The sequence below is a fragment of the Phalacrocorax carbo genome, chromosome 2, assembly GCF_963921805.1.
Source record: "Phalacrocorax carbo chromosome 2, bPhaCar2.1, whole genome shotgun sequence".
In the NCBI taxonomy this organism is placed as follows: Eukaryota; Metazoa; Chordata; class Aves; order Suliformes; family Phalacrocoracidae; genus Phalacrocorax; species Phalacrocorax carbo.
The window spans coordinates 146,792,937-146,818,134 of NC_087514.1; the positions used below are offsets into that span (position 1 = coordinate 146,792,937).

General features: G+C 37.6%; 1 protein-coding gene across 2 annotated transcripts in view; it reads left to right on the forward strand.

Moving 5' to 3' along the window:
• Positions 1-25,198, forward strand: part of PLXDC2 (plexin domain containing 2) — a 278,546-nt gene that overhangs the window by 202,100 nt on the left and 51,248 nt on the right. For both annotated transcript variants that reach the window (XM_064444755.1, XM_064444756.1), the window contains 3 exons: positions 8,545-8,644; positions 18,794-18,889; positions 19,783-19,864. In XM_064444755.1, the coding sequence (XP_064300825.1) occupies positions 8,545-8,644; positions 18,794-18,889; positions 19,783-19,864 (278 nt within the window). The remainder of the gene's footprint in view (positions 1-8,544; positions 8,645-18,793; positions 18,890-19,782; positions 19,865-25,198) is intronic.

Sequence of the window (25,198 nt, forward strand, 5' to 3'; positions counted from 1 at the left end):
TGTGATATTTGAAAGTCAGTTATATAAGGTCATTTCATTATATTGCTTATAAGACCATTATGCTGTCATTTTGCTAAAAATGACATTTTATTGTAAAAGTGATGTTCACGTGATGGACTTGAAAACCATCAACATGGCTCAGATGTGCTACTCCTGGATTTCAACTGGCCTTTTTTTAGTGGTTTTGTGTTCAGTGTTTAGTAAATTCTTGATTGTTTAGTAAATTCCTCTTGGGTTTTGAAAGATAGTGTCTAATTTACTCAATTAGTCACCTAATTTGGGCCTGTGAAAATACTCTAGAATCAGTGGTTAGTGTTAAAAAGTCACTTTCTTCCTGCAGCTATAATTTCTTTGCAGCTGACGTATTTCAAAGTTCATATATTTCAAATAAGAAATAACTGATTTGTATCTCTAGCTCTGGGAGTTTTTTTATCTATTTGGTGATAACACTGGTTTTATTGAGGCCATTTGGTTTGCCTTCATCGCACCAATGTGGTGTTGTCTTGGTTGGGCTCTTTTGCATTCTTCAAGTGTTCCAGAATTTCAGTCCTTACTTTAGATGATGTGTTTTTTCCTTGCTATTGTTGCTAGAGTCCTGGAGGCCATAGCCTAGAGGCTATACCTCCAGTTGAATTTCATGCAAATGGGAGTCAGAAGGTAGACAATCTCAAATCTCTAGGGAAAATAATACTTTCTTTTTTGGGTTATTTTAATCTCAGTTTAGTATGCAAAGAGTGACTTTATCTTCAAGATATACATCTTTCTGTTATCCTTATATTTAAAAAATGTATTCAGTGATATGACTGATTGTCCAGACTTAGAGAAATCTGGGTTCTCTTCTGTCTTTGCTACAGACCAGTTGTGAGCCTTCAGGCTCATTTTTCATGCCTGTGTTGAAGCCATGTACCTGAACAAAGCAGAAATAATAGTACTCCTCTACCCTTCATTAGAAAGCTAGTGAGGATCTGGGTTATTCTACTAGCAGCAGTCATATCTTCACCTTAGATGTCTTTGTGCCTTGCAAATAGGATTGATGCAGGATGCTCTTACTGGATTAGTTTTAGAGACAGAAGAAACTCCTGGTATGCTCATGTACCTGGCTTTCCTTATCTTATAAAAGATATGCTGATGCAAGGTCTGCTTTGGCTCTATTTCTGAACGTTTTGTACAGGTTAGTAGTCTTAATCTATGAAAATGCAGTTTATTTGCATTTTGACTCCAGCTTCATGAAAGCTTTGCTCTGCTTAGCACAAGGGAGCCTGTGTTTGATCAAAGGAGTGTGCACCACAGTTTATCTCCTGCCATTGAAACCTTTTTAAAGAAAAAACAATCTTTTAGAAGACTGCAGAGAAGTTCTTGCCTTCAAGACCCAGAGAAGTGTGGACAGACACCACTTAAGTTTGTAATTTTAAGATAAATCTGGCAAGAACTATATAAGCATTCTGACATTAAAGTGGTGACATTTTCAGGAGACTATGGTTCTTGGTTATGAGATGCTCTGCCCTGTCTGTTACTGTCCAGCCCTGTGCAAAATGCATTTGTTATGGGTGATAGAAGCTGTTGCTCTAAATAGATAGTATCTTGCATTCATTTTGCATAAATGTGAACAATGATGCAGAATGCCAGGCAGTGGAATACTTTATTCACTTAGGAAGACAGGAGGAAATGGGCCACATTAATCACATGTGGTTCCCTAGAATTGCGTGCAACTTTGTCATTTAATCTGTGGGTAAACAAGTTCTGTGCTATGATGGCTTAGGATGCTTGCTCTCACTGCACCCCTGGAAGCTTCCTCCAGAACCACAGTGCTTTTGTAGGGAGGAATTATTAACATTCTTTTCATTAATCCTGAGACAAAAAAGAGTTGGAATTTACAAATGGGATAATTTGCAATTTTTCCACTGCTGAATCTTCGAAATCCCCTGTCACGAGTTATTCTTGTCCTGAATGGAATTACCAAACATCACTTTAGAACTATTGCACGTAGTTAAGGAAAGAGACTTTTTAAAGTGGTAATAGTAACACACTAGTGGTCTGTAAATCTTTCGACAAAAGATTTTTGTAAAGTCTTAGAATGTTACAACTAGTGTATTCCATTGATAATTGCTTGGGGAATGGATTTGGAGGCTGAGATTTCCAGAAGACTACGGTCTTTATTTGCAGCCTGTCTTACTCCATTAGAACTACCCCAGCTTTTCACCTAAATGACAAAAATCGAATAAAATTTCCAATCACTGATCAGACACAAGTTGTCTGAAAAGAAAAAATGAGACACTTGTAAATTTAAACTTGACTCCATTGCGTAAAATTCTGGCTAGGTACTGATTCACTTTCCAGTACTGAATCTATTGCCATCTGAGGAAGTCCTTCCTTCTGGAACCATTTCTCTTGCTGGTGAGTCATGTTGTCAGGGGCCCCATTAACTCCAGCAAGATTATTTGTGTGAGTGCTCACTAGCATGAGTAAAAGTTGCACAAGATTTCTACCATCTTTTTGGTGCCATTTCAATTAAACATCACAGTTCATCAAAAATGACAGTGATGTATGGCAAACCTGTGAGGTCTTCTTTGCATTGTCATTGAAAGCCTCCGAGCTGTAACACCACGTAAGAAATGCAGCAGACAAGTTCAAGTAACTTTATAAAGCATCCCACGGGGGCTTTGTATTAGTTACACTAGGAGTTTATCTTGAAGAATCCACTTTTAAAATAACTTTATACATTTGTGGGAGCTAAAATAAAGACTTTTATGTCCTAAGCAATTCAGGTAAATTTTACCTTTTATTTCCTATTTATTCAAACCATTTGAGATTTTTCATATCCTTTTTCATATCCTTCCTTCTCCCACATCATTTTTGCTACCTGGTAAACCTGGTGTTGACCACCAATGCAGGATCTTGGCTGGGATTTGCTGAGTATCAAAGGAGCTGTTCTGCCCAGTCTTCTGTGTTCTGTTGTTTGCCCAATAGGAATAGTCTGAAATGCACAATTATTATCCAAAATCCCAAATAGATGCTAAGCAAATAAAAATTTAGAAAAGGATCTGAACCACCAGGATAGTGAAATCTGGAGACATCAGAATAGTTAATCAGAAGAGTTAAAGGGTAGGAGAAGAAGCTGTACAGCCAAGTTTTCAAAGTGTAAAAACAATTTTAAATACAGCAAGGTCCTATAGCAAGTAAAATATTTATTTCTTTACCAGTTTAGTTTGCTTACAGTGCATACACCTTCCATTTTAAATATCATGGCAAATGGTCAATATGTCAGGAAACATCAGCTGGCAGGAAAATTTTACTGGTACACCTCTACCATGTATGAAATACATTACAATGCAAACTAGCCAACAGAACGTAGTAATAAAGAAAACTTTCTGCAAAGGCACACTTTTATATGTATTAGTAGTGAATACTCATTTCTTATGTTCTAAATTTCACAGAACTTCAATTCTCAAGAGCTTTATTTCTTTTTGAACAAAATAGATATTCTATATAGTCTTTTCCCATTAGTGCTTATAGCTAATGTTCCTTAGTGTAACATTTGGTTTCTTTTTCTGTCCATGATTAATACAGAACAAATTAGGCAAAGGTACCAAAGGTTTTGTTAATGATTTAGGATATTTTTCTTAATTTCATTGGCTTGAAGATTTCCTTTGTTCATTTAAATAGTAACGACTCTCTATTTATGTAGTTATCCAGCAACCATTATTAAAGTTGAAATGCTCGTTCAAATGGACAATATGTGAAGTTGGAAAATAATTCTAAAAGAGGCCTATAGTAGATTTTCTTTCTACTGTGAAAGAAGGCAGAATTGAATGGAATTGATTAAGTAGTAGCAGCTAGATAAAATTGATGCTTCTGCTATGCATAGTGGAAAATATTCCATTTTCATTAACAAGACTCCAAACCTTGTGATTGTTTCCCAAAAACTAAAAAAAAATAAATGCACAATATTAATGGACATTCTGCCTACTTTATACATTCCTGGCATTTCTTGCCTCTGTTATTATTACAAAAAATATTAACATGGAAAAAGGATCTTTGATTTTGTGAGGTGATCAGTTTATGCAACTTAAAATTCCTGATTAAGTTTCATGCAGTTTGGGCCGTAGAGTAACTAATAACTATTTTGGAAACTGGCAATTAAAATCCTATATAAGTACTGTTGTGTTCCTAATTGTTATTCTGCAGCATACTCTGGCTCTTATCTTTGACTCAGTTTTGAAGTGGGGCAGTAATTACACCCTGCTTACCGTCTCCTTCAGAATAAGGTCAGAGGCCATTATTTTATTCTCTTTTGAAGGGCAAGACTCTGACATGTTCTCAGAGTAAGTTGAAAAGAATAAAGCTTGAGAACTCTTTGATGAAAAATACTGTCTACATTACTCTTCCCAATGATTAATAGAAATCAGCATGAATTCTAAATATCTTTCTCCCTGTTGTTGAAGTACATAATCCAAAATATAGATGTCAATGGCCCAGTGCTGACGTGCATTTGGGAAGCTTATTCATACACTGGTGACTTGTGCAACACAAGAGTTCATATTGTCTATGGTAGAGCTAACATACATTTTGGAATTATTCTAGTTAAAATCCATCCTCTGAATGTATTTCCATAAGACCTCTGCCAACCATGAGCAACCACTTGCACTTTCCTAGCTTACTGTTCAACTGTTTAACATGTCAGCCTGTCATGACATATCTTGCCATTCATTTGAGGAATTCATAACACTGGCTCTCTGCTTGTTACCTATGTTTCATTGTAATTTTCAATAAATTATTTTATAATTTTCTACAAGCCTTCTGTTAAAAGGGCACATTTCCTAACAGGCCATCATATGATAAAAGCCCATTTGATCTTGACATCTCATTCAAAAGAGTTTACCTATCAATTGACACCCAGTACACTCATCATCCAGTAACTGAAATATTCAGGTCTGTAAAATGACTATCGCACACTTTAAAAATAAACATATGTATTTGTAAATGCAGATTTAATAACATTGTAGTTTTTCAAGAGAAGAAAAGTTTTCCTGGATCATGGAATACCTTTGATTTTGACTGCATTTCTGTCTGTATGCCTAATTGTTTGACACAGGTTGTACCTCAGTTTGAGCAGCTGGCTATACTAACTTAATTTATTATTTCCTCACTTTACACAAACAGTTCCCTGTTTCTAAAATATATATCCAAAATTTTGGCTGCTTCTTAAAGCTGCCAGTCTGTTAGACCGGACCCTACTACAACTTTCTTACTAGTTTTAGAAAATGACTCTGCAAGTTCTTCACTCTCACTTGAATTCCCAGCACAAGAGAGTGGACACCTGCATGGATTTTGGCAAAATCTAGTGAGATACTACTTCTCTAAAATTTTTTAATTTCTGCTGAAGTTTTTGTTTGTAGTTTCTATTCAACATGGCTACTGCGTCCTATTTCAGTACCAGATATCACTGAGTTATTAATAATTTTTATTAAACAGTAAAACTGAAAGTTATTTTCATGCTCTGAACCAAGTTGTAATGAAAATAAATTTATTTTAAGAAAACAAACAAACAAAACAAAACAAACAAAAAACCCAAAACCAAAAAGAAACTTCTAACAAACAACTTGTGATATTTGTACTGCAAGAACCCATCCCCTCTGCCGGGGGGGAGAAAAAAAAAAGAGATATTAGTTTGTTGTTAGCATAATTTAAAAATTTTGATAGAAAGATGCAAATTGTTCAGTTATTGACAAATTCAGAAAAAACACATGATACAGCACTAGACTTAATATTAGAGAGGCTTATTCAAGGAGACCTTCACGCAACTTCTCCTGGTTTGCACTCACACATAAAAATGAGTATAATCCTTTTCATGTATCAGCCATAATTTGTGCCTTGAGCTGCCAATTTTGCCAGCATATTTTGTTGGTCACACGTTCATAGTTCCAATTCCAGCTACATTTTGTGTCCATAAAACTCTGATTTCTTTCTTCATCTGCTGTGTTTCCTCTCTAGCTTGGAAGAGAAATAGTCATTGTGTCCTCATTGGTGCTTTTTCTAACTTGATTTTCAATAGCTTCTCTAGAGTATCCTCCTCAAAATCTGCTAAGACAGTTTCCTTGATAGTTAATATAAGATTTTCTCCACAATATTCTGAGACTGTGAATTATTCCCTGATTTTGTTTATACTTTCACACAGGAGAAAGTTTATAGACTTATTTCTGACCTCATTGAGTCTTTTGTTTTGAAGACTGAAAATATGGCTTTCAGCCTTCTTATGTCATATTCTCCAATAACTGCATCAGCGCTAAGCTGATATAAGCTGAATTTAAACTGATGTATTACTAGCGGTATTTCCAAGCTACTTCTGTTTTTCGTGTTTGTTCAACATAATTCCTTTTGTTACACCAAAGCAAATCATGTATGCAAGAACCCCTAAGTAAACCAGCCAAACCAGTCACTAAATCAAGTGAAAGAAATGGAAATTTATGACACACTTTAATTCACCAGAGCTCACTTTTTCTGTTAATATTCTCAAATTTAACTTCTCCTTGACAGATACCAGTGTAATTAGGAAAAAACACAGCTAAATGATATTGTGGGAACAAGGAGAAGAATGACTACTGACATTCAACTCAAGTCATGCCATTCATTGACATGGAGACAATACTGAATCCTCATTCACTGGATGTGTAACCAGCTTTTTACTTTGGCATTTTTCTGCTATGTGACAAGCACTGGCCAGCAGTGTAATTTTGGTAGTTTTACACAGGTAAAGCCAGAGCAGACTCTTAGATCAGCTCAGCTAGCACCTTGTATCTCAGTTTCTTACACTTGATCAAGTTTCATCTGTCTTCAGCCCAGTATTTTGTGGTTAACTGAAGGCCAACTTTGAAAAATAAGATATCCAACTGTGATCTGAAAGCAGCAATGGGTAGAGAATCATAATTTCCCTTGGTAGTTTATCCCAGTAGTTAATAACATTCAATCATAGAAACGTGTCTTATTCTACTTTGAAGGTACCTGTCTGCAGCTTCCATCTTCTGGTTACATCTTTCTGTGCTAGATGAAAAAACTCTTTAGCCCCTGAGTAATTTCTCCCTATGGCAGTACTTGTTTATGGTAATCCAGCCAGCTTTCTCTTTTCCCTTTGAGAAGCCAAACAGATAGAGGTATTTAACTCTTCTGTTAATGGCATTTGAGAACTGAAAACGTTTTCAACATATTTTTATTACTCTTTTCATCTTCCTTCTCTTAAATTTTCAGCATCTTTTAAAGAAATAGATCCTCCCAAACTGGCATAACATTTCAGTAATGATCTAATGTGCAGATACAAGTGAAATGACCAGCCCGCTCCTAGGTTTTTTCCACTGTTTGTGTAACCAAATATCACATCAATTAAGCTTTCTTGCTGACATGTCCCTTATGACAGCTGGATTTGTTCATCCACTACCACACTGAGATTCCTTCCAGAACTGCTCCTTTCTGGAACATGGTCCTCAAACCTCTACCGTGCAGTCATTGTTCTCTGAGTTGTTCTCTGAGTAACTTTGCAATATTTCCAAGGTCTAACTTTGCTAATTGATCCCAGCATTTCATTATTTTTACTCTACTAGTGTCATCTGCAGAACTGCTAGGCAGTAAATTTATGTTTCCTTCCCAGTCTTTGATAAAACTTTTGAATACTAGGTCTGATGTCTGGAGAAGGAAGGTATACTGTAAAGACACACAGTCTGAGCTGCTTCTTTAGTGATGACTGCTGTTTGTAATCAGATACTAATACTGTATAAATGCTAAATGTCACTAAGTCAAACACTTTACAAAATTCTAAAGCTATTACATCTATACAAATATCAGCCAAGGCTTCAATCTTGCTCAAAGAATTAAATCAAACTTGACACCTATTTTCATACAACCATGTTGCCCAGCATCAACACCTCAGTTATGGAAAGCTGGACTGGTCTATGGCTAAGTCTTTTTATTTCTTCCTCTAGGTATTGGCAAGTGAGCATCTGGCTTCCTCCACATTTTCCATGACATTGATAATTTCTCTGCTATTCTAACACATATGAAACATAAATATCATCAGACCAGAGTTATCTTCAGATAGCACTTCAGTTTTTGGTGCAAGTTAAATGAGCCATAAGCTTTTAAAATGGTCATCCCAAGCTGAACTTTTACAGTTTGTGTCTTCAGTAGTAGAGAAGAGGTATTGCCTCCTTCTCCTTCTCTGATGCTAGCACATCATCCCACTTCATCTTCAACTGGGAGAAATAAATTACTGAAAATTACTGTCCTCTTCTGTGTCATCACTAACAATTGTTCCACCTCTAAGTATTGGTGTGAATATTGTTATATAAGAAGCAAAGCAAACTGGGGTAAAATAAAAATCAAAAACAATTTAAGTCTTCAATAAATCCTTAGTCATATTATGCTGTAATGTATAAAATATTTATTTAGGGCTATTTATTTACACTGGTTAAATATTCATTATGGCAGTGCTGTTATTTTTAGTCTGAGTTATTTTACTTCAATACTTCATGCATGTCTTCCTGTTTTGTCTTCCAGATTCCTGTTGCTGTGACTCAGATAAGTTCGACCAACCACCCAGTGAAAGTGGGACTCTCAGATGCATTTGTGGTTGTGCACAGGATCCAACAAATTCCCAGTATGTAGTATTGTAGTGGAGATAATGGTTTGGAGGCTAAGAAAAAAGTGTAAGCTGATTTCATCAAGGATGATTAGCTGCACAACAAATCACTTAGCTAATTTCAGCTTGTTAATTCAAGTGTAATTTTATTTGCTTGATAATTCCCAATGTGGCTTTCTGTGTCATTGTTTCTTTTGAGTTGATAAATTAAGTAAATAAAACTAAATGGCCATCCAAATAATGTAAAAATAAACTGTCAACCATCACAATTTGATATTCTATAAGATACTTTATCTGGAATGTGTCTCCATATCCATAGTAGGGAAGAAGCAACCTGTTCAGAAAGACCATGTGTATCCAAAAAGAGAAAAATATCCTGGCTGGAATTTCTTGATACTTTATGTTCTGAACTTCAAATTCAAATATACATTTTAGTGAGAGGAAAGAAGAGGAGATATAGTTATTAAATAACATTTTGGGCTCACATAGTCATGGCAACAGTAATGCAGGTGACATTTAATTTTCTCTCGCATTAATTATACTTTGTGTAGCTTGAATGAAACCAAATACTAGGACATCAAGTGTGATTTCTCTGTCGCTTTGTTTTATCATACTGTGTACAGAACCCTTTGAGGTTATTTAGCCATTAGAGAATACACTCACTTTCTGAGCATGCTGGTTTTATTTACAATTTTGAAGCAAATTTACTAAGTTCAATTTTTGGTGATCCTCTAATAGCAGGGTGTAGATGGAAGGGAGCTGCACTTGAAGCAGCCTCCTAGGACTGAGTCCAGGCATGCTCTCCTAAAGATAACCCTTACAGAGGTGTGGCGCAGATAAAGTTCATAGACTGACCTGACCCAGCCCATCTTTAAGGCAGTCTGCAGATGGGGCTGACACTGAAGTTGCAGGTACCATTGCCTCTCAGCTCATCCTATCCCCTCATCACATTTAAAGAGTCTTTGATATGAGGGAGAGTAAGTCCTACACTTTATATGTCCTGCCATGAGGAAGATGGAAAATTTCAGTACCATTTATTGCTTGTTGTGAACTTAGAGTATCGTGAAGGAGTTTGACATGCCCAGATTTCCTTAAGAGATCAGGTCTTGGAAGAAATTAGTTCCTGAAGTATGATAGATAGTTGTGATGTGCCTATGATGACGTGGATTGCTTTGGAGTGCTTAGGAACAGATGATTCTAGGCAACCAATTTCAGCAATTTGAGTGATGTTGGTAAGTGAATGATCTGAATATTTCTGTGAGTCTTCAGCTTGTAAGAGCTCCTAAAATGGATTCAGGTGGAAATTAGATTGACTGACTTGTGCAAATGGTTTATGAGAATAGTCTCACAGAAATTCAATGTAAGAGATGCAAGCAGTATGCAGGTCTTTTGGCGTCAGACCTCCATCATTAAACAACACTGAAGGAGTTATATAAGTATATGTGAGTCTTTATTCTAGTTTGAATGTTTCTTTCTTAGAAATATTTCAGACATGCACCTTGTTTTACTACCACTACATAATGTTGGTTTCAATGAATACAGTTACTTATGAATCTCCTAGTAAGTAAACCTTCTGTAAACCTTTTTGTCACATGACACTTTCTGCTAGTGAAGTGACTGTAATTAGCAGAAAAATCTGTCTAGTGTTTCATCTTAAACTTACTGTGTTCATTAAGTTACATTAAGGAACGGCAGATAAGAAGAATAGAATGTGGATAAAGAGTCTAAAATGTGCCACTGCATCAACTGTTTTGATAGCATTATCTCTATATTACTGTGTGTAATGCACTGCTTTTCTCCTTAATGACTGGTTCTGTGGATGGTGGTAATTCATTATTATTTTCGCTCGTTTGCAGCTTACACTAGAGCTAGTATTAATCAAGGGAACCATTAGTTTGCAGTAGATTTTCCCGAAGCCAAATTGTGCTTTCAATGAAACAAGTTTGTATTAGCATGTACAGGCAACATAATAGCATCCTGACAGAACTGGTAAATAATGTCCCATTGAGAGCCAGTGTCAGATGCTCTTAAAATATGCATGTTCTTGCATTCTGGTTTTTCAGAGGTATTAAATCAACCATGGGTCTAGTCAATTACTGAAAAAGCGATATGATTGAATTGTTGCTTTACTTTGTTTGTTAGCTCCTGAAGACAACTGAAGAATATAAATTGCTGTTTGTTTGTCCAAAAAGTAGGAAAAGGTAGTATAGCTATCGGTTCTTGCTTAACACTTTAGCAAAAACTTTTCTGTAAAGAGAACCCAGTTTCCCTTTATGATCATGGCTTGCCATAAAAAAAGCCCAAACAAACCTAAATCAAACAAAAAGAAAAAGCAAACCCAACTCTACTGCTTCATGTTTGAGTTTTGTCAGTTATTTTTGTATACATCTTGCATTTGAAAAGGAAAGAAACATTAAGTGCAACAAAAGCCTATTTGAACAAAAGTATCCTCTCAATTTTCGGAGATGCTGAATGTCTGTGGTGCACTTTGGTACTCAGTGTTCTAAAATTTCACTATGATAGTCCTGGTTTTACTGAATTTTTTTTGGAAGATTTAGAACTAACCAGTTATCACTTTTTTCCAGATATACTGTCCAAAACATTAGTAATAACCTTTTTAATGCTTCTGAAAGGTGAGTTCTAAAGCCAGGCAAACCTATTTCATTCTGAGGAGAGAAAACCATGCTTTTTGATCAGCCATTAAATTTCAAAAGTGCATTTTAATGAGTGCTGAAAAGGATTCTCTTGAAGAGCCAAGAGCAAAAAGAAAGGATTTTCTGAACTTTTTGAAATGGAGGACCTTGAGCATTTCATACCTATTTTTGTTAGTATACTCCTACATATAAAGAGTTTGCAGTAATACCCCTTTTATCTGTCCCTAAAAGAATACAGGTACCTACATTTTTTCACCTTATCTTTTAAGAGTTAGAGCATGGAGATGGGAGATTTTTGGCAGGTGACTTTCTGCCTGGTTACTATGTTTGATTTTTTTTTTTCTTGTTCTGCTACTAATACTTGTATATAGACAATGTTTGTTATTTTCAAGCCTATGTGGTACTATTTTATTGATGCAGATTGGCACTATTTTATTTTTTTATATATGTATAGATACATATGCCTATACATACTCTAGATGTACTTTGGAATGAATGGTAATGTGTGAAGGGAAGCAAATTGTTGCTTGACGCCAAGGTTAACAAGAAAGGCCTTAAATTCTGATATTTTTACGGCAGCAAAATGCTGAATTATGTCCATCGATTAATTTCAGAGGAAAAGGTTCTCCTTCTTCCAGGTAATTCAAGTGAAGTGAGCCAGGTTCTGCACCTCTGCTTCTGATTTGCTTGATAAGTTAGAGGGACCACACAGATTTCTTCTTCATCAGACAGGCTGAACACTTGTATATTAACTATTTCTCCTTTTGTAACAAAGAAAATAAGAATGTTTAATGAATGTCTTCCAGTTAGACAACACGTGAGTGGTAAAGACAAAGCTGGGGGATAGCTTTACATATTCCTCCAGCAAGTCTTCTCTCCTCCTTTTTCTTCAGCATCTTCACTGCATCAGGAACCTCGTACCTGTCCCATTGCAACCACCTTCTCTTCCCTGTTCCCTTTTATTTCTTGTTTTTTCTCAGCCATCTTTGGCATTCTTTTCTTGGTCCTTCTTTCTGTCACCTGTGGTGTCCTTTGCTCTCCCTTCTACAGAGTCTCCAAGATGTGTCTCTAATTTCATTACCATCTTTCTTCCCCTATGTTTTCCCTTTCCTTCAGGGTTACTACACTTCTTTGTTTCAGTGTTCTCTTTCCTTTTGTCTTTCAAATAGCTTTTTATTGTGCATGAAGAAGAAATTAAAAAGCATTTCCTGAAAAGCACGATTTTATTTTGACAATGAAAAAACACACCAGTGATCTTGCCCAGACTGTGCTTTGTTTTCCACGAAATCATGAAATACACTGGTAAAACGAGAGAATGCCAGATTCAGGGGGTCTACACAATGAGTTACTAGTCTTGCATTTACAGATAATGGCTAGGTTTTTCTGCACGATGAGACATACTTCCCCATGATCTTGGCCTTTACTGTATTAGGTACAGCTCTGTTAGGAAATCCACACCTCAACAACCCAACATTTAGTGACACTGAAATTACTCAACAACACTGTACACAAATGAAATTGTAGCTGAGCTATGTGGTAGTAGTATTCCAGTTTCAGTGCAATTAGTGCCACTCAGTATGTAGCGTAACTCGAGCATGTAATTAAGTGACAACTCTGCATGTCGTAACTGTTTGCTGAAGATTTCTCTCCAGGTTGTTTCTAGCAGTGAGGCCCCTGAAAGAACCTTAACATTACCTTCCTGAAGGGTAAAAGAAAACTAGCAGTTTATGTTGTGATATTTATTGTGTAAAGGTGCAGCACCATCTGGGAAATCACAGTGTCTAATTTGCTGCTGCCTTGCTGGTAATGTTGTCAGTTACCTCTGAGCAAAGTGGGGCCCAAAGTTATCACTTTAAATTCACAGTATTTATTCTTCCTTTCCACTAGTGTAACTAATTCCACAGAGTGCCAGCTCCTCCAGCCCCATGTGTTTTTCTGCTGGCCCAAAAGGGATTAGCCGGGCAGCTGGGTTCCTTGGCACTACATATCCGATTCGGGAGCAGTGGGGGAAAGAGATGGGCATGCTGCCAATCTTTGGTGTCTTAACAACACTTCAAAGGTGATCAAAGTTTAAAATGTTCTGTTTAGCCAAAGCCTTAACTGGCCATTGACCAGTCACAGAATTAGGCAGTTTGGTGCATGGTGGCCTAAGGGGATAAAGCATTTGTCTCACACCTAGAGCCTTTAATACTAGCAGCTCAGCTGGTATCAGGAACTGGGGTAGATCTGAAAGGACATGGAGATTTTCAAAGTAAATTATGCATTGTGATGGTTTTGGCTGGGATAGAGATAATTTTCTTCACTGTATCTGGTAGAGTGCTGATGGCACACTGATGTTTTAATTGTTGTTAAGTAGCGGCTATGGGTCGCTAAGCAGCGCCTATACTAATTAGGAACCTTTCCAGCTTCCCATGCTCTGCCAGATGCATGAGAAGCTGGAAGAGGAGGGGGCCACAGCCAGGTCTGGTCAATGGGATATCCATACCATATGACGTCATGACCAGTATATTAACTGGGGGAGTTGGCCCAGGAGTGGAGCGATTGTGGCTCTGGGACTGGTGGTGTTGGGTCGGTGGGTGGTGAGCAGTTGCATCACTTGTGTGGTTGTTTGTTTTGGTTGTTTACTCCCCCCCCCCCGGTTTTGCCTCTCTCTCTCTCTCTCTCATTATTTTTTTTTTTCATTATATTATTATTGTTGTTGTTATTGGTTTATTTTAATTATTAAAATGTTCTGATCTCAACCCACAAGTTTTCTCATTTTCACCCTTCCAATTCTCTCCCCCGTCCCACCAGTGGGTCAATGAGCAGGTGGCTGTGCAGTACTTAGTTGTCAGCTGGGGCTAAACCCTACAACACATGTGGTAGGCAGAGACTGTTAGTGCAGGACAGTTTTTTCTAAATTGTTTAGAAAGCAGGTATTTTCAGAGCCTACTTCACTGGTTTGTTTATTCACAGATTATAGGTCTTTGAGGTGTAGCTTCCAGGTCTTAAAGGATTTTTTAGTAACTTTTAGGAGAATGATAAAAATAATACAATTAAGGAATCTGAGTTTTGATCTAGATTCAGACGTGTGCGTAATAGTCCATGACCAAGAGCAATGGTAGTGGTTTGATTACAGGCATGTTTATTCCCAGTGTCAGTGCCTCGAGAATTAATTAGTTAATATTGATAAGTTAAGCAACAAACCAAACTTTTGTTATAAACAAAGAACAAAAATTGCTTTGACATTCTGATTGTCTTACCTAATGTGGTGATGGCAATGAGACATACCAGGCTGGCAAAATATATATTTGCGTGAAGATTTTATTCAGCCAGTAATGCTAAACAAAGTCCCCATCAAGCAAAACCAGTGCTGTATAGTACAGCAGCTGTGCCCCACCCTTCTGTATCCCTTACATTTTAAACACATTGTTTGCAGTGTAAGATGGATATGTTTCATAAATTTTTTGCTTCAAATTGACTTCTGCATAATCAAATGCAATATCTTACCATTTGTGTTTTCTCTATCAGCTAGACTTAAAAACGAAAGCTGCATGAATACATATGGCCTTGTTTAGCAGTTTTTGCTGTGTATATGACCCATCTCAATTCCCTAGAAATCTTTCGCTGACAGATTTTTATTTGTGTGAACATATAAGTTAAAAAATCAGACTGACTTCTCCAATATTTTCACATTTCACTGGGTTGCAGGTTTTGGATGAGGAATGCTGTATGAGGAAAATTGATATGTGACGGAAAAGTACCAGAGAGATTGTGCATCTGTTGGACAACTATTCAGTATAGTTTGTTACTAGCTACTGACCCTTCAGGTATGTTAGGAGGTCATTGGTGCTCTTCTGGCACCACTCCATCTCCAGAGCGCTCTCCCTACTTAGTACATTTTGGTAACTCTGGAAATCCAGTTTCACAGAATATTTATACGCCATTATTTAGTTTAAAACTACTGTGATAAAACTACATAGAAATGTTTTGTGGCATCAGAATCTTGCACATCTGTAATTTACCAGTCCATTGCTTAATCCCTTGAAAGAGTTCTTTCAATTGGCCTTTTGACCCACCACATTATCTCTCTAGGTCACTGAGGAATGTACTTACCTCAAGTACTGGTGTTTTCTTCAGCTTTTTCTGCTGGCACTGTACCTTTGGCCTTGTATTCAAAGATAGCACATGTACATGCCACAGAAACAAACCAAAGAACAATGTGGACCATGCTGTAAATTAAACCATATGTAAAAAAATAAATACAGTTATTGAAAAACAAATGTACTTTATATCATTTGGTTAAAAAAGGTGTTTGAGGTACTCAGATCTACAGAAAAGTAAAATAGTTTCATGACTAGGAGAAGAATATATACATATTTGTACATATGTACATATACATATGTACATATATACATATACATATTTTCATTCAGAACCAGAAATGGTACTTCAAAAGCATATATGCATGCAAAAAGTCCTTTTCTTTTTCTCCCTTACCTGTAATGCCTCTTTTTAGTAAAATACCTGCACATGATGCTTAAACTTTTTGTCTGTTACTAGATCAAATTATTTCACTAGTTCTTGTCAAGTTAAGGTGTGTACTGAAGTACATGGGCTCATAAGCTCTTTGTGATTCTGCACGTGTACTTGTTTGTAAAAGAGCTAAATACACAGCATAAGCCAAAGAAGAACAAGTTCCACCCGAGTGAAAGGCAGTGTGTGTCTTGGGTTGGAGCAGGAGTGCGTGTGGTGAGGTTGAGGGGGAAAGTGCCAGGGGAGAGTATTCATTTTTCTGTTTACCCCGTTCAGTTTAGCTTTTCTAGCCTGTTTTGTTAAGGGGATACAGTCTCAGAATTCTAAATAGGGAGGAAAAAGTGCGTTTTGAGGAGCTAAGCATGGTGTGTTTCAAGTCAGACTTCCAAAAAAATCTACACCTGCATTTTTTTACAACCTGGCCATGCAGATAAATTTGAATGCTCATGTTTCCAGCCACCTGCCTGCAAGTATATAGAAAGCTGTTAGAAGGTGACTATGCAAATACCTCTCTGTTCTTAGGTTTCTTACAGCAGATAGATCCCTCATATGCAAACTCACCACCTGTGGTTGGCACAGTTTTATTGCTGAAGAAGAAAAGATCAAACCTGAGTCTACCAGGAAGTGGGATTTAATGGGACCAATGGTCATGCTGAACTATGACTGATTAGAAATTATTTTTTTAATAACAAAGTTAATTCTCTTAAAATCAGTGGGTTTTAGAAATTTCATAGGCTGGGTGAGACGAAAGTGCCTGTGACCAGAGTCACTGGTTCTTACTGGATTTTTGGAAAGCCAGAGGCTCCTTATTTCTTGTAATCCCTGTGAGGAGTCTGTCAGGAAAGGTTCAGAGTAAACAGGATTATAGCATGCCAGTCTGTACCACTACCGATGAGATGAAATAGACTTCAATTAAAGTGCCAACATTCACCATTTTAACATATGTATAAATTTCCTTTTTTTTTTTTTTTTTTTTGGGGGGGGCAGAAGGATAAAGACTTACGGGCAAAAAATTACAGCCTTCAGCATTGACAGGAGTTCATTTCAAACACATTACCTGGTCACTCTGATTTGGCAGGTGCTTACCATCCTGGGAGCATAAACCTCTCACTGCTGGCAAGAGATTTTCCCCACCCCAGCACACGATTAGCTTTGTTTTGAAAACTCTTTCCACCCAGCACGTTTGAAGTACATAGCTAAGCCATTTATAGGGGTAAACATTTGGCACATCCCCACATTTTGTCTTTTAACTGGTCAGAATGGCTTTGCAGGTAAAACATAAAACTAGCTCAATTATAGGTCCATTTCTTATCAAAAGAGAAATCTGCTATCAGGAGGGGTGAAGCCATAGCAAAGTCAGCTTCAAATAAATGACAAGAGGAACTGCTTGGCAAAGGTGCTGATTTGGAGCTAAATAGAAATATTATTTTCTGACACTGCCTACCCGTGCCTGGGAGCTTATGCAGTGAGAGAGGGCAGAGAAGCTGCTTTGCCCACAGCGACCCTGGCCGATGAAGGAGAGAGTTATCCTACCCAGCTTCTGCCTCCCCATCCCTCCTCAGATATTCCCGTTTATTCCGACACCAATAGCTTGATGGTTATTTTCTGTGTGGTGTAAGGGGATTCCCACACTTGTGCTTTTAGACGTTGACCGTCCCTCTTTTCTTAGAAAGCCTTGTCCACTGGAGCCAAGAGGCACCTTAGCCACAGGACACCTTAGTGCATTTTCTCTCTTCCCTTAAAAATTAGTATTATTGCTTGATTGATTTTAGTTGAAGTTCCATTTTCTGTCTGAAAAAATGCCTACAACACCCCCTCTAACAAGAGATTGCAAAAAACACTTCAGATTTGGTGCTATGTGATTGCTTAACACAGCCTTTACACCAAACAACAAGGTATGCCCTGATACATACAGGGCTGGCAACACAGAAGACTGCCTAAGACTGAGTTTGCAGATGTCTGCAATTCCTTTTCTTCCGCTGAATGTAGACTCACACTAGCCGTTGACCAGAGTAACCTGTGAATCCTTTGTATGTAACCCCGTAATCCTCTCTGGCATGATTCCACAGGGTCAGTGATTGTATTTAGCATTGATTTCAATTAGTTTAGCAGACCTTCAAAAAGGACATAAATTTGAATCCAGCGCATCAGAAATTGTCATTGTGTCAGATTGGTGGTATAGGCTGTACTTTTAATTTGCAAATGTACAAGCTAGCCAGTCTGCATTGCAGCTGTGCATTTAAAATCTGGAATATTTGGAATAAACGACAGGATATTGATCTGGAAACTAACAGTCATGATTTTTTCACACTTATCTTGTACTTGGGTCTTACAGTCGTGTGTGTATTCAAAGCCCGTAAGAACAGTGCATTGACTATATTGAATTTCTGCTTTGAGAAACTTTGGTGCAGTCAGCTTCTGTAAAGATTATGCATAACCAACTGTTTAGAAAGACTTGTTGTGTCTTCTTTAATATAATGTTATAATATGAAAAAAAATATTCTAGTACATTTAGATGTAAGGTATCTTGTAGCTAACAAATTTGATTAAGCAATGAAATCAGGTTTTTTTGCACATCTTGACAAGAACTGACAAAGTGAGCATATAAAGCATTTCTCTCAAGTCTGTAAGCTAAGAAATGTCTTAGGACAGCAAGCATCTGAAATATACCCTAAAATGTCTTACAGTATACTCTCTAGAATTTCTGCCTAAATGAATGACTAAGATGCTTGAGAGCACACTCAGCATTTTCATAATCTCTTACCAGGAATAGGTACCTATTCTGTCAGCTGTGATGGTTTCTCAAGTGAAAAATTCTGTCTATACCTTTTACATGTTCCTTCATGGTGTCTAAACTTAAAAATATATTCTTGAAGCAAATTGGTGTCATGTGTGCACCTAAGGAACAGTGAGCAATCATTATACCCATTACTTTTCACAATCTACAGTCTGCAAAATCAAAAAGTGTGAAAATATCTTTATTTTTCTTTCCTGGTAGATGTCCGTAGAAGAACAATTTATGAGTATCACAGGGTGGAGCTACAGATGTCAAAGATAACCAATCTCTCAGCTGTTGAAATGATACCTCTTCCAAGTAAGTAAAATATAACATGGGTAGGAGCCAGATCTGGGAAGGATCCCCCTTTCCCCTCCTACCAACACAATTTAAAATATTCTGTTTTATCTGTGGACTTGGAATCATGGACAGATTCATTTATCCTCTCTCAGATTTATTCCCAGATAGATGATGCATTACCCAGTGCATTGTCATGTATCTCAGGTTAGTTTATAGGTATATAGCTCCCAGTAAGTTTTGAATGAAATCTGTGCCAAATTATTTTTTCAGAATGATTAAATTTGTTATCTCAAGGAAAAAAAGAACAGTTTTCAAGCTTGCAAAGCAAACACAGATTCTTCTGTGTACTGTGCATCACATTGCAAAGGAATCTCCCCAAATACATTTTGCAGTTTATCTGCCTCTTTTGTCCACCGTAGAACTACATTGTTTAGAAATCTCTGGGTTTAAACTTCCAGCGGTACTACTGTGAAAAGAACAGAAACAGCTATTTTTCTTTTTTCTAATTCAGTTATAGTTCTTGCACACTTTCCTGTAAGTCATCTTAGCTGCTTACGTCTGAATGTTAGCAACACCAAGCAACACTGGAGCGAGGGAAGAAAGAGATTTAAGGAAAAAATATTAAGCGGAAAGATAAAAATTTAGCAATGAAGCTGACTGAATGGTTGTGGAAGTGGAAATACATTTACAAATGAAACACAGATGGAATCGTACAGCTAAAATGTACCTCTGTGCATACATCTGTGCAATGCATTGTAGTAGGCTGGTTTTAGTGTCTTATTTTGGACATCTATGAACCTCTTGAGTCCTTAAGCATATATTATCAGAAGATGTACCCTTCTTTTGTGCTTTTTATAAGAATTATTTGTGAGACTAATGTAATCATTTGTGGTTGTTTTTCTACATCTCAGCTTGTCTCCAGTTTACCAGCTGTGGTCCCTGTGTCACTGCCCAGATTGGTTTCAACTGCAGCTGGTGCAGTAAACTCCAAAGGTGAGGAAAAGGATTTTTCTTTTTCACATGGGTATGCAGCTGTGTTTAGTGCCTATCCAAAAACATTGCCCATAGGTTATTAAGCACACAGGGTATTTAGGTCTTAAATATATGCATTCACATAAACATACGCCTCAGTTGTGATCACTAGCAATACATCATTGTCCCATTTCATTTCAGCAAAGAAATTAAGCAAGAATGGTCAAAAGAGTTGTTTGGGGACCCAAGCCCTCATTCCTGTTTCCTTAACCCTACTTTAAAATCATTTTGAAGGAGAACAAGAAGTTGAAATCATAATAAAATTCATATTTTCTCCCTATATTCCTGGCTTCATCAAAAATAATTTGGCCACATGGAGATGTGGGGTGGTAATGTAACTATAAAGGCATACTTGTTCTCTTAACAGTAGTGAGACAGACACATCCAAAGACTCAGAGACTTTTGTCTTTCAACCTCTCATTTTACTTAGTGGGTAAGTTGGATCTCCTCAGCCTCTCACTGCCATGTTGATGAGGACAGTTGAGTCGGTAGCAGGAGCAATTTAGACTCTGTGGAGCAGCTGGAGTGCAGACAACAAAATGGAAACTCTGCAGCTGTACTTTTTCCAAAAAATTCTTCAGTCACTGACCTTCATTAAACCTTCAAAGCAAGAATTTGTTTAATACCAGTTCTCTGACACAAAATACAGTATCATAATGGATATTTATTATTGTTGTGTTTTCAGCCCTAGTGATTAGGTTCAGAAATGTCATGTATAAAATGGATGCATAATGAAAGGAGAAAACATTATTAGCAGTCTAAAACAGTGTAATAATTTGATACCATGCTGAAGAACTGATAAATAGCTGATGAATGTGGTACAGAATTAGGAACCTCAGGTCACTTTTATTATGTTTTCTTAAGTGTCTGCTCCCTTAGTAAATCATTTGAGAAGTCACTCTGTTGTCAGTTTGTCTTGTAAAAAACTCTTGAGTGGAATTAAAATTAAATCATTTCACAGAAAGCATACCAAACATATTCAAGAGTAAGGATACTTGTAGAAAACTGTACCAAGGAAGCATGAAAAGAACTTGCTTGCTTTAGCCATTTTCTTGCTTTCAAGAACTGCTTGATTCTACTTTCATTAATAAATGTTGTAGCACTGAGAATCTCTTGGCTTTGATTTGAACAAGGTCTGTTGCTTTGTTGCCAGAGTTCTAGTTTCTCTTTGGATAAACTCAATTCTAGCAGGTAAGATTTTAAGAGATGGTAAAGTTCAGACCTCTTATTAAGAACAGGCAGATTCTGAGATCCCTTGTTTTGCTCTGTAGTTTCTGAAGAACTGAGTTTCCTGAGTTCTGGAATTGCTGGAAAATCTGTTTCACTCACCGAGGCACAAATTCACCATGGAGAACTAAAAGAGTTTCATTCTTCACCTTTAGCAAGAAGCAACGCCAGGCATGCAGTTGCACTGTGTTCCCTTCCACGTATTTAGGTGAATTTGTGGCTGCCCCTTCACAACTGACAAGGTGTAATTTACTGCTGGAAAATATACAGTCTCAACACACCTATTTCTATTCAACTAACATTTGCATGAAAAGAATCTTGCTTTTCATTTTGCCTGTGAAGTTAACAGTGCAATCAAAGATGAACCTACTGTGAGGCAGTCCTGCACTGTTTCCCAGAAACAGCTGGCTCCACGCTGCAGTACAGTTGTGCCTTTGACAAGCTGCAGCAGACAGACTGCACAGTTTTATTCCTGTTAATTAGCCCATTACTGACAGTAGCAAGACTCATTTCATGCAGGCTGTGTTTGTACACTGTTTGACTAGCAGCAAAAGCAGGAACTGGAGTTGATTCCTTAAAAAAATTATGTATCCAGCAAAGGAAACTAAGATTATGCCTCTGCACAGGAATTTCAGTAGTTTAAAAACAGTCATACCATCCAATTTGCATCTATAAAGGTGAGTGATACTGAGCCAAATTTTAAGCAAATGGAGAATTGTGTATAGAATCACAAAATAGTTCAGAATGGAAGGATCTGCTAGAGGTCATCTACTCTAACCTACCACTCAAAGCAGGGTCAGCTATGAGACCAGACCAGCTTGCTCATGACTCTGTTCATCTTGGTCTTGAAAACCTCTCAGGCTATGGTCCAGTCCCCTGAACATCTTAATTTTACACTAGATTTAACACCTTCTTTTTAAAATTGTTATTTACTCTGGAAACATGGCTTTGGTGATGATGTCTGCATCAGCCCCATCGCCTTTCTTGGCCACTGTCATTCCAGCTTCTGAAATGAGCAGCTTATTTCAACTTGTTGCTGTATGCTTCTACGGGAGAACTTATCTTGGGCCGCATATCTCCGGGACACAGGGCTCTACCCACCCTGGGGACAGTGATGCACAGACATCAATATGATGGATACAAAATGTCCGTTTATTTAGCTGCGTCACACGCTTATATAGCTCTTGCGCTTCCTGTTCCTGCCACTCCTATGGGGAGGAGTCTATCTTTCCGTCACATCCCGTGATCTTCTGGTCGCCAATCCCTGTCTATTCCCCTACACAACTAATTCAGTTCTACAGAGTAGCAAATCTGAAACAATAAGTGGATACATATTTTGTGAAAAGAGGCAACTTGCTGTCCAAAGAGTGAAGACTAAGCATTTGTATGGTTAGGACGCATTAGACTGCAGGATCTTTATGATCAGTACTCATTCCTGTCTCAGCTTTGACAATTTTCTGCTCCCTACCAGTTCTGGATACTCTCACCTGCCTTCTAGTCCGGTGCTTTTCTTCTTTTACCTTGCTATTCCTCAGCATGTTTATTCATTTTACGGAGATACAAAAAAAGATTTATTCCATTCTCAGTGGAGATGTCTGATCACCAGAGAGTACTCAGAATAATTTACTTCAGTACCACATTGGGCTTTTGCTCCCCTCAAAAATAAACTCGCTGTGTTAAAATGTTCTTTTTGCATGTGATAAGCACTTGCTCAACAAGAAAATCTGAATGTATTGGTTAATAGTCATAAAGGATGGAAAGTTTTGAGTTCTTTCATGATGGTGCTCCAGCTTTTTCTATGTGTCACTGCTCTTCTGTCACCAGCCTTGTAAATCAACCTAGACTTTTATCTCCTCTTGTGATATACATCACTCTGCTGCAGCCGAATAAAATCTGCTTGATAAAACAGGGGTAAAGCATTACATGAAGTATTAACTTAGACATTTCAGAACTGCCTGGAGTACAAAGAAAATTAATATTTACAGTCCACTTTCTAATGAGCGCTCGTAGGGGTTTTTGAAGTAAGCAGAAGCAGATGCTTAGGAATAATGTGTGACTAGTGCTTCTGGGTTGCGAAGCTGACTGGACACGCTGGTCTGGGAGGTGAGAAACCAAAAGCTGTCTCTCCTGGCTGTAGGCAAAGCCCAGGGTAGGGGAAGACAGTTAGCTTTTGGTGCAAAAGCCTGAAGAAGGCTTTGAACTTCATAGTGACAGGTTTCCAGTGTGGCAATAATCTACCAACTGATCTAGTGCTCAGATTTCTGCAGAGGGAGAATGCCTGTTTGCTAGTGAGGAGACTGTTAGGGAGCAATGAGGGCCAGATATGGCTGTAAGAGACAGTGATGTTCCTCCTGTGGAGGCAGAGTAGCACTTTGGTACTCCAAAGTGAGATCTCCCAGAGCAGACAGATTCCCACGTGGGTAACAAGCAAACATATATCCAGTAGAAAAAAAACCCTATGCCAATTCTGCAACCCTTTTCTCTCAACAAGTTATGACCCCATTTAGCCAGAGCAACGTTACTACCAAGAACAGCACCTTGTATTCCTTGCATAAAAATTAAACCATATATTGAATCGTTCACACAACCAAGTACAGTTGTTGGAAAAGCAGAAAGTTTATATAAAACCTGTAACTGCACAAGGAAAACTGACCAGCAGTTATTGCAGAATAACTGTACTCCCCCATGTGGGCAATCTGTGTTGGAATGAAAATAACTGTATTCTACAACAGTGGGTTGTTTCCTACCTGTGACTTCAGCCCAGCTGCTGTGCAAACTCTGGAATCTTTGGAGAAGCACGTTGTTCTTGTAGGTGATTCAGAGCAAAATCCTCTGCTCCTGTCACTCTCTACAAGCTTAAATCACAGTTTCCCTTTTCATAAGAGATCATCAAACTATCCACTCTGAAATCCAATATGATGTATGTCATACAGTTTCATTATGACTAAAGCAAAGGCACATCATTTTCTTCTGACTTCAGCAGGTGGAGGATCCCCCCTAGGTGCTAATTTTTTTTTTGAACTATTTATGTTCCATAAGTAAAAGACACTAACTAATAAATATGTAAGCTAAGATGGTATCATAGCTTTCTCCTACACAAACACCTATGACTACAAAATGCCAGAAACACTTAGCATCCGTCTCATAATAATCACCTCTGTCTGAAACTTGGATTATTTGCTCTTCATTAGCTCTGACTTCCCAGCATGTAAAAGCTGGGAGAATTCATTAATGTTAGATCTGTTTATATAATCTTTTAATGCTTCTGAAAGTGTTTATATACTCTAGGCGCTTGGTGTAGCCTGCACATTAGAGATGTCATTTTCTAGGAAAGCTTTTGGAAGCTTCAAGGTAACTTCATTGTTATATTATAGGTTCAATTTGTAGAAGTTGCTTGCATTACTGAAATAGTGAGTTCCCTTGGAAATATAAGTTAATTGCCCAAGAAATAAATTGTTTTTATTAACTTTAAAAGAGTGGTCACTGAAATAGAATGGAAATACGATGCTTAAATGATCAAGGAATTTTTAAAAGCCACCTTTATACAAAGTTTTGAAAATATTTATGTTCAGATTCTGTAGATATTTATGTTTTTGTTTGGATGAACTTCAGGAAAATCTCAGATTTCAGCAGTGAAGTGATACTGATAATTCAGTGAGTTCAGAAATAAGCAAAGAGCACACTCTTGCAATCTGTGCATGCTAGAGACTCAGGTTTTGAATGTGCCTCATGCTTCACTTCATTAACACAGGATAAAAGCATTTCCCAGTCCTTGCAACATCCCTCAGGTTTAGCATGGTACTATCATCCCAACATTGGAGATAGGGAACTGGAGTACTAAAGAACTAAGGAGAAGAACTGTGTACAGTTTAGATGATAGTTTTAGTCAGCTGTCACTGTTGGTACCTATATTCAAATTTTAAATGCTCAAAACTGGATACCTTATGCCAAGGGCACCTAACGGCTAGATCCACAAGGATGTTTTTCTGGCTCGCTCACTTATGTTTTCAAGGGAAGTTATGCAGAATAGGAGAGCAGTACTAAGAGTACCTTTCCACCAAACTCTGG